Raw genomic sequence first — 10772 nt, forward strand, 5'->3', positions numbered from 1 at the left:
TATTCTGTGAATAGCTTGAATATCTCCAGGAGAAATCAGCTGGGTTTGGAGTTTTCTATTCACCAAATTACAAAAGTCAGCAGCAAAGTTCCTTTTGTTTTCCTCCTCTGGTGTATTCATCTGTTTATTATTCTATACGCTGACGACACTGTTTTAATGTCCGAAACAGCGACTGGTTTACCAAATATGTTAAATATGTTTGAAGAATATTGTCAAAAATGGAAACTTGAGGTTAACACAAAGAAAACAAAAGTTGTAATTTTTGCAAAACGAAAACCTACAGGAAGAAACCGATTTTTGGTGTTCAAAAAGCAACTAGATATTCAAGATTCTTTCTCATACTTAGGTGTACTATTTAACTACAATGGAAGCTTCACAGCTGCCAAAAAGCAATTGAGTATTCAAGCCAATAAAGCACTTTTTGCTCTTTACCGTAAGATAAGAAATATTAATTTACCGGTTGATATACAACTTAAGTTATTCGATTCATTAGTTACTCCAATATTACCATATTCATGTGAAATATGGGGGTACGAAAATACAAGTATGTTAGAAAAAATACATCTACAGTTCTGTAAAAGAATTCTTGGTCTACCAAAAAATACATCTAATTTTATGATTTACGGAGAAGCCGGCAGGTATCCTCTTACTGTTAATATAAAACTAAACATGATAAAATTTTGGTATACTCTTCTATCCAATGAAAGCAAACTGTTTAATTTTATGTACAAATTGATGTATACTCTCCATGTAACTGGTCAGATTGAGTTTAAATGGATGAAATATGTTAAAAATATTTTAGACAGTGTTGGATTAAGTTTTGTTTGGATACATCAGAGAAATTGTTTACCTAATATTAAATATCTACATTCAATTATTACTCAAAAATTGCAAGACCAATTTATACAAACATGGTTTAACCAATTAGAAAACACGCCGAGAGGACGGACACACTCTATATTTAAATACCATTTTGGATTCGAAGATTATCTTATGCGGTTAAATGTAAAAGACAGGAAAACAATATGTAAATTTAGAACCTCAAATATAAAATTTCCGGTTGAAACTAGAAGATGGACTGGGATACAACGTCAAGATAGAGTATGTCCACTTTGTAGCGCAGGTACTGGAGACGAGTTCCATTTTTTATGTGTGTGTAACAACCATAATGTAGCCCAATTGCGTAGTAAATATATCCAAAAATTACTATCACAGAAATCCTAATTTCTACAAAATGAAAGGAATGTTCTCAATATTTTATAAGAAACTATATATTAATGTCAGTTTGTTCATCCAAAAAATAGTCAAGTTATTATAACACACTTGTATCACCCAGTATTGTGATTATGTAGTAGATAAGTTTATTATATTTATAGTTACAATTATGAAATGTTAAAATGTATGTATTTTTCCATATTTTCTCTGCAAATAATGTTACATTTTGTCTGTCATGCATCCATTCTGTTAAAAATGTCTGACCTCTTGTTATACACTATTTTGTGTGTCTGAGTGAGTAAATAAAATCTTGAAAAAATCTTGAAAATTTATATTACACACGGTCCTTGCGTAGATGTAAATGGTTACACACAATAAAATATACCTAACGATACACTTACGTTGTATATCCGCGATGTTTTGAACCTTATATACATTAATATTATATCAAGGACGTAGATATGTTCTTGATTATGTAATTCAAAATTGCGTTGTCTGAAATCGATCAGTTGACTTTATTAATACACATGTAATACTTAATTATCAGTATATAAGTACATGATTATCATTTAATTCTACTGTGATTTGGCGGATTTAATTCTATCAGAAACATATATTTCTGATTCTATATTCCAAGTTTTGAGAACCGGAATATCACAAATATTTATAATTTAGCAGGAGTGATATTTTTGATCCATTTCTACATTCAGCTTTCAAATAATACAGTAAATCCAACGACTTGTTAATATTTCGCTCAAGTTCATTCATTGGTGTCTTAAATTGAAAAATAAATCATGCACGGGTCAAACGGGAAATATTGAGACTGAATATGTCTATTTCTAATCCAAACAGCAGATATGAGGTATCTTCCGAATAGCCAATGTCGTGCTGCGTTAATTTCTATACCTGTATACTGCAGTAACTAAAACGCGTGGTCAACCGAGACTAATGAGCTGTGACCTGTCATGCTTTGTTGATTAGCTCACGTCAGGTGTCAAAATATCAGTTCACAGCTGGTATGTTGTATAATGTGGTGATATTTGTTTCATTTTTCAATTCGTGGTTTACAGTAAAATATACCGTTCGAACATACCAAGGATTTATAAGTGTCCTTGGAACATACATATAACAAGTGTATCAAGCACTAGATGTATATACATATACGTCAGAAACACTCATATATATATTTGTACATATGTTTCTCGTTACATGTAAATGTATTCTTATAACAAAAACTGCAAAATTATTTTCATATGACATATTATATAGAAAGAACAATGCAAACATAATGCACAATGTCAGAATTTTGATATTTCTGATAGTTGCTAGATTTCGGATATCCAATTCATCGTGAAATTTGGTAAATATCGATCGATATGTAATACCAATAATGGTATTCTATATGACCAATAAATGTGCTGTTGATGATTATTTAAGAACACATGTCTACATACATGTACATGTATCATTAAAAGGAAGAGAGACTCATTACAGCTATAAATGAATTATATACCATGAAATCAAACTCTCAAGTTATTATTTTTTTAACTCCCCCTCTGATGAATAGGAAATGGGGGTTCTACGCCACTCCGTCCCTCCCTCTATATTTATAGTAAATCCCTCCCTGGCGGGATGGATTGGTGAGGGACCAGTGAGGGATGAGGGACTGACCTCTTGACCTTTCATAGGAATTTCCTGAGGGAGGATGACCTTTATTGAGATCATCTTATTTACATATGTGGAGGGACCGGTGCTATTTTTATGTGCATTGCGTCAGCCGTACTGTAATCTTCCTAACAAGTCGAGACCTGTCCGCTTTCATCATGTTATTTTTTTTTTGTTTGGTCTTTCATGGTATAAGAAGCACTATGTCATGCTATATAAATACTTTCAGTTACTCTATTTTCATTTCTCAATCATGAGTTGGAAGGATCACGTGAAAGGCATCTACTTTGACTTAAATAACCCAATTAGCTATGCAGGGCCAGAAAAAATCTACAGATATTTAAGAAAAGAAGGAAAGTACAAGGTTGGTCTTCATGCCATTCGTCGCTTCCTTCAGGACATCGACGCCTATAGCTTACAACGTCCGCTACGATACAAGTTTAAGACTAGGAAAGTAATATCTCAAGGTATTGATGTCTTATGGGACGTAGACCTTGCCGACGTGTCCAACCTTGCAAAAGAAAACGATGGAATACGATATTTATTTGTTGCCATTGACGTGTTTTCACGTCATTTATGGGTAGTTCCGTTGAAAAATAAACACCACGAGTCCATCATAGACGGATTCAAAACAATATTCAGTCAAGGAAGAAAACCAGAAGAGGTGAGATCAGACCCAGGTAGCGAATGGAAAAATAGATGGGTCAAACAGTTTCTAGACAAACAAGGAGTACAACATTACGTCACCCATAACCCTACACACGCAAACTATGCCGAAAGAGTAATCAGAACATTGAAAACGCTGATGTACCGCTATTTCACTCACAATCGGACTCACCACCACTTGGACGTTTTACAGGATATTGTCAGGAATTACAATGACCGACCTCACAGTGCTTTAGATGGGAAATCCCCTGATGATATCGTAAAGTCGAACGAAGCACTCCTGTGGAAACACTTATACGTCGATTCTAAGAAGCCAAGAAGGGTGAGCAGAAAGACAACTACAAAGCCTTTCAAGTTCAAAGTAGGTGATGTGGTGCGTATTTCGAGCACAAGACGAACTTTTCAAAGAGATTACGAACAAAAATGGACAGAGGAAGTGTTCACTATTAAAACACGATACTTACGTCAAGGTATACCTATCTACAAAATTATAGACTATGATGGAGATCCAATAACAGGAACATTCTACAATAGCGAGCTACAAAAGGTTAGTAAAGGGAGAGACGATCTGTTTAAGGTGGAGAAAATTTTGAAACGACGTAAGAGAAATGGAATAAAGGAAGTTTACGTGCAATGGCTCGGCTATCCTAAGAAATTTAATAGTTGGATTAAAGAAAGCGACGTGCAAAGCCTATAAAAGAGAGATCATTACGACTCTGTTTTCAGTTTTTATTCGTCAGCCATGCAGTCCATATCGTGCCCAGAGTGTAACAGAAGTTTCTCACGCAGAGATGCTCTCTCCAGACACATGAAAACCATCCACGGAGGCAGTCAACCATATCCACAAATCACTCATGCGTATCCACCACCACCACCACCACCACCACCACCACCACCACCACCACCACCACCACATATCACTCCTATACCACCTCCACTACCACCACCACCACCACCACCACCACCACATATCACTCCTATACCACCTCCACCACCACCACCACATATCACTATCACTCCACCACCACCACCACCACCACCACCACCACCACCACCACCACCACCACCACCACAACAACAACAACAACAACAACAACAACGGGATTTTGTTTTTAAACATCCCTTCACAGCTAACGTGTCTGGCCCTACTTCATGTGGTAAAACCTATTTCGTCAAGACTTTACTTCAAAAGTGTTTGACCAACATAACACCAACTCCGCAGAGAATTTTATGGCTCTACAAAAGATGGCAGCCTCTGTATGACGTCATCAAAACAACTGTCTACCCTTCAGTAGAATTTGTTCGGGGTATACCTCTTGATTTAGATCAAGATTCGTTCATCGATCCGAACATGAGAAATATAATCATTCTTGACGATTTAATGTCAACAGCCTCCAAGGACCCAAGAGTCAATGAGTTGTTTACGGAGGGGAGCCATCATAGAAACCTTTCCGTCATCGCCATTAATCAGAACTTGTATTACAATAAAGACCCTACACAAAGGAGGAATTGTCACTACTTAGTGATATTTAATAACCCCGTTGACAGACAACAAATTATGACGTTGGCACGGCAAATGTATCCGGAGAATCCACAGCATTTAATCAGACACTTCAAAGAATCTACAAGTATACCTTATGGGTATTTATTGGTGGACCTGAAACCCACAACTCCCGAATCTCTACGTTTACGTCGTAATGTTTTCACGGAAGAGCCTATAAAAGGACCGGTTTTCTGTTTCAACGAATCATTTTGAGAAGAACACTCCAACCGTACAGACGTATTCGGAAGAATCTGAAGAAGACACGATGAAACATTCACTTGAGGAACCACATAGCAGTACAATCAGCTGTGGAGATTGTGGTATTGTGTTTGAAAACTTACATGACCTTCAGAAACACATAAAAAGTTGGTGTCCCGATAGATACTCATTAAAAAGAGGAATGACTGAGGAAGAAGAGTTACCTCACAAAAAAGTTAAAATAGACAGACTTATCTCCGAAGATAATGAATCCACGACAGAGGCACACGATGAAGAAGATAATGTATTTGCAAATTTTGTAGAATTAGCTAGAGAGAACAACGAAGAGCGTTGGCAAAAGAAAGTGGAGAAATATGAAAATGAAGGAATGTTGAGCTCTGACGCTAAAGCTAAGGCTGACATGAAATTTAAGGACGATGACCTTAAGGAGTTCTTTGATTCCTATAAGACACTTCTATCCAACCTGTTGCAGTTAAAGCATGGGAGATTACATACAGAGGTGATGGAATCCATCGAAAACTACATAGACGATGGTATGGACAGAGAAAAGGCCATTCGAGTGACTCTCAGACGGTTCCATCATCGATTTGAAGACTACTTTACAAACAACACTGATGACGAGGGATCAGATGAGGAGGATGAGGATGAAACTGAAGACGATGATAGCGAAACTGATGATTAGATATTCCTCGTAGACGTTCTCGGTGTATTTTTGTACAAAACATTAGGGATGTGTGTAAATTTTCTATTGTTTCTGTAAATAAAATTTGTAAATATGTCTAATGTTTTTTTGTTATTTTATCAATAGAGGAGGATACCATCGACAATTTTAAAGATTTTATTACAATAGACAAGCAAAACACAAATAGTACAAAATTAATAAACAATAAGAGCCAACATTTCATTGTACATACAAGCTAAGATACTTTAGGCGTAACATATAGAAAAGTTTATTATATTTACAAGCAAAATAAAGAGTAGCTGTTTTAAGCTTAGATATACAATAGTTTATTATACTTACAAGCAGTGATAAAACTTAAGACTTAGGCTATACAAAATTCCTCTGCATTAGTAGATACACATATGGTGGAACTTTGACTCACAAATTGATGACTATTAGATACATGTTTAATAAAACTGAAAGCATGAAACGGTTCATCATTGCGGAATTTTAAAATGACCATAAGCCAAGCTGTCAATGCCTGTGAAATAACGTTTGTCATCGTAAGGAGACAAACTGGTCTTGTTAACAGTAATACTGTAAAGTTGATGGTCAAAACTACGTATAAGGTTCATCTTATGTTTACAACTACTTTGGTTAGAGAGACAAAGTAAGTAAGCTTGATGTCTCAAATGTTTTTCAATGACGCTCTTCTTTACCCCCTTGGCCGTACGTTTCTCTATACCCCCACATGTCAGGCTGTACATTTTTGGTTTTAATCCAACAAATTGATCCATGATCTGACCTTTACATTCGTCTTTCATTTTGCCGAGGACTTTGCAATTGTTCATGCTGTATAAAGGACTATCTTTCGGAAAATTACTGGTGTCAAACAAGTCGGCGTTGTCATGCATGTCTTTGTACCAGTCATGTGTCTCTATACAGTATGCCAGTGAGTCAGTATCAGTAAAGAGCAACTCGGCTTTAGACCCATACTTTTGTTTGATGAAGTCATAATGGAATTGATACATAAAAATCTTTGAGACTTCTAAAATACAGAATCCAGCATAAATAGGTCGATTGAAAACGATATTTGTTTTCTTCATGTTGACGGCTACGAGATCTTGATTAAAGATTTTAAATGACTGAAAATTTGGCTTGGCACAGACCTTTCGCAGACGTTTTGGTGTATTGACCAACTCTACACTGACTCTCTTTCTCATGTTTTCCATTGTTTTGCCGAAAACGGAGTTATTCATGAGTTTGAAAAAGTCTTTTTCGAAATCGTTTCTAGCAACCATTCTTTTAGCAGTATTAAAATCAATGTAAGGCTTCAGCCATGCCGATTGAGTGAATTCAATGACTCGGTGAATTTTCGTGAGAACCATACCTTTTGAAAGGTAATATTTCAAGTTCCTGTAATGGAGGACATACTGCTGCTTGGAACAGAGATTTGGAACTAATTTTCTGGACGGTTTTCCCTTAATGTTTAATTTCTTCCTAAGGTTTTGAGAATCTGGAGAGAGCATGTCTTTTGTTACACATGTGTTCTCGGGGGCTAATGGGTAACAATTATGTTCATCGTGTAAGGATGTCGGATATTCAAGGTCAATTTCCAAAATATATCCCATTTCTGAGTTGTCATCAATGTTACAAATGTCCAATTGGTCAATTTGTTCAGGTGTTAACCACGCAAAGTCTTTCTCTGGTAATACTTCAGACATGCTTGTACCATACAAATTGTTCATGTCTAGGTACGTAAGCCAAGTGTTTGGTTTTGAAGGGTCATAGCCCGGTGCTTTGGGGTTATTTGCCTGAGCAAATTTCTTTGAAATCATTGATACACCACCACGAACACCCTTTTCAACCATTAAGACCATGTCAATATCATCCAAAAGTTGAAGTTCTACCCCGGTCATTTTTAACATGGCTTCCCAGGAAAATCCAGGAGCCGTGTAGTAGTGTGCTGGGTCCAGGTGATAATAGTCGAGACTAATGGAGCGGAAGTTTTCAAACACATCTGCCAGCAGCAATACGTCCGTCTTTAGGTATAGGTCATGATACTCACCAAAACATGTCATGTCAAATGTTTGCCATACTGATTGTGCGTGTTTGTAGTCTGTATCTGACAAATCACTTTCTGCTAGTTTATTGTAAAACTTGTCTTTCCCGGGCAAGGTCTTTTCATCAAACTTTTCGGGTGATGTCGCGTAATCGTACGGATACACCCCTTTCCTGAGAAGAAGTTCAAGATGCTGTTCATCAGGAAAGTGTTTTGACAAGTTTGAAAATTTACCCATTCCGTCTACTGTAAGATTTGATACCAGTGTATCAAGAGAAGCATTCAGAAATTGTAAAGAATCTATGAATCTGAGATTCCCCAGAGAGAATGACATGTACTTCTCCATATTGTTGGGAATACAAGACAGGGGTTTCGATTTAAATTTTCCCGCCGATTCCATCAACAGATGCATGTCATAACCTCGTAAGTTATGAAATATCACAGGAATGTAAAACTTTGATCCTTGTGATCTTTTGCCTTGTCGAAACTGAAACTGGAAGTTACAGTTACTGTGGCTTGCGCCTCTAAATGACCCGTTTAGATGATCGTGATCTCGAACTCTGTCATCTCCTAATTCCTTTTGACAAATGTGACATGTAGTTGCATGTTGAAAGGATGACTCTTCGTACTGTGTCAACCTCATTGGTTTTACATTTTGTAAAATGTCACAAATAGTTTCTTCTTCCTGGATTAATTGTTTGAAAAAGTTATCGACTACATCAGGACCTCGATAGACCTGTGCGGGTTTAGATAGTTCGTCTGAGGAACATTTCACCATGTAAGAAAAGCCTGAAGGTTCGTGTTTTTGGTATCGTGTCGTAGACGATGTCTTCGGGTCAGGCTCACATGTGCTAATGGGGCGAACAAAACTTTCAAAGTCGGCATAAATCACGAAAGGGACCTTAAGCTGTTTATGAATTTGATTAAATTTGACCCACTGTTGTTCTTCCTTTTTAGGAAAACTCAGCTTTTGTGGGCCGTGTGGGGAGCAGTACGGAACATGATCAACTAAAAGCTGCTGTGTCGTGTAGCCATGGAGACAATAGTTACAATAAAAAGTTTTACATTTATGTGCGGTTCGGTCCCCGAGCAAACGGCTGAGATTTCTAATGAGACAGTAATGTCTGCTTTCCCCTTTTGAAAACAATAGGAGATTCACATGTTTAGTGCTTCGAAGATCAGTCACGTGTAATGGATATATTTCACCCCCTTCTAAACCAAAAACATTGATGGAGATGTCATTTTGTTTTTCAAACTTCGAGACTTGAGACAAAGGAAGTGGAAATTCAATACCATCTATATTTAACTCCGATTCGTATTGGATATAATTTGACACGCGGTCTGGGTGGTTTTCAAAGGGAAAATGATGAATGGAAGCTAAGACTGACCAGAGGAAACACTTTTGGTCTGTGTTTTGTATGTTAAGAACGGCCTTTTTCTTTTGAATATTTGATGGCAGGGGGATATAACTACTACCCTCAAGTGGCGTGTACTCTACGGTGTTAACTTCCAATTTCAAAATTTTGTCTATTGTCCACCCACTCCCATCCCGCTCGAAATTTTGATATGCATTATGTAGGTTATGGAAAGCCTCAGCGAGTTGTGCTTTTAATTGGGATACATTTGTACATGTTAGATTAACGGACCTGAAGGTGGGTTCAGCATGAATGGCTTCATTGTTTTGGTCATACTTTACAAATTTTATAAAAAGCGTGATAAACCATTTCATACCTTTGACATTTTGCAGCCTTTCTTCTAATATGTCTTTGATCAGTATTTGATTGTCACTAAAAAACTGCAACACATCCCAAAGGTTTCCCGGGTTTGGTTCTAATGTCTCTGTTTGTGCCGTACCATCCAGTGCAGAGATACCAGCATCCTGCTGATTGCGAGTTTTCCATGAATCACGTCGCTTCACACACCTTTCACATACATCAGTTCTGTCACCATTCTGTTCTGGGAGAGGTCGATGACACCATTTACATTCTCTCCCTTGTTCACCACACTGTTGACAGAATTTTTTCCCTGGAAGCAGATCTTTATGCTTCATACACCAGTTACATTTATTCTTTGTGTTAGTCTCCGATACAATTACTTCATTGACTATTTTCCTTTCTTTCAAAACTGGAATATCGCCATCCTCATTTCGTGCAGCACTAGCTTCAGACGTTTGATCCTGAATCACAGGTATATTTTCTTTGTGGTGTTTTACATGTCTTTCAAAGTTATCTTTCCTGTTAAAACTCACACGGCAATGCGAACATGTATATTTAATAGAATCGCCATGAAATGTCCTTTTATGTCTGAGCAAATGGGATTTTTGTTTAAAACATTTATCACAGATATTGCATTTGTTTTCATCGGATTTATTGATACTGGAAGGAGCAGTCCTATTGTCAGTAAGGAGGGCGAGACGTCGGAGACTTAATTCTGTATCCGTAGATAATTCATTGCAAGTAGCCCACTCATCCAACTCGGCTACATTCTGTATTGTGTACATACGACCCCTGTCCATCTTACAGTTCACCTGTGTAGATAAAGATGTATACACCTTGACAGCTAGCGAGATAATAACACTCGACAGGTAAAGTTCCGCTCGATAGGTTTTCACTTTTTCACTGTTTGTCCCAATCTGTATGTTTCACCTGTATTTAATCCGCCGTGTATATACACACGTCCGTACACCTGGAGCGATACTTTTCTACTGATAGGTAAATGTTACTTCTTATTACTTACATAAA

General features: G+C 37.1%; 1 protein-coding gene across 1 annotated transcript; it reads right to left on the reverse strand.

Annotated features, from left to right (window-relative positions):
- Window positions 1–6131: 6131 nt before the first annotated feature.
- LOC138311856 (uncharacterized) lies at window positions 6132–10561 on the reverse strand. Its single transcript, XM_069253016.1, has one exon. It carries the CDS (start codon window positions 10544–10546, stop codon window positions 6467–6469), a length of 4080 nt encoding a protein of 1359 aa, XP_069109117.1. The 5' UTR covers window positions 10547–10561; the 3' UTR covers window positions 6132–6466.
- Between the last annotated feature and the right edge of the window lie 211 nt (window positions 10562–10772).

This window comes from Argopecten irradians, unplaced genomic scaffold (assembly GCF_041381155.1).
Source record: "Argopecten irradians isolate NY unplaced genomic scaffold, Ai_NY scaffold_0136, whole genome shotgun sequence".
Lineage (NCBI taxonomy): Eukaryota > Metazoa > Mollusca > Bivalvia > Pectinida > Pectinidae > Argopecten > Argopecten irradians.

Excerpts from the sequence above, each read along its gene's own strand:
- LOC138311856 (XM_069253016.1), bottom strand. The coding sequence starts at position 10,546 with ATGGACAGGGGTCGTATGTACACAATACAGAATGTAGCCGAGTTGGAT.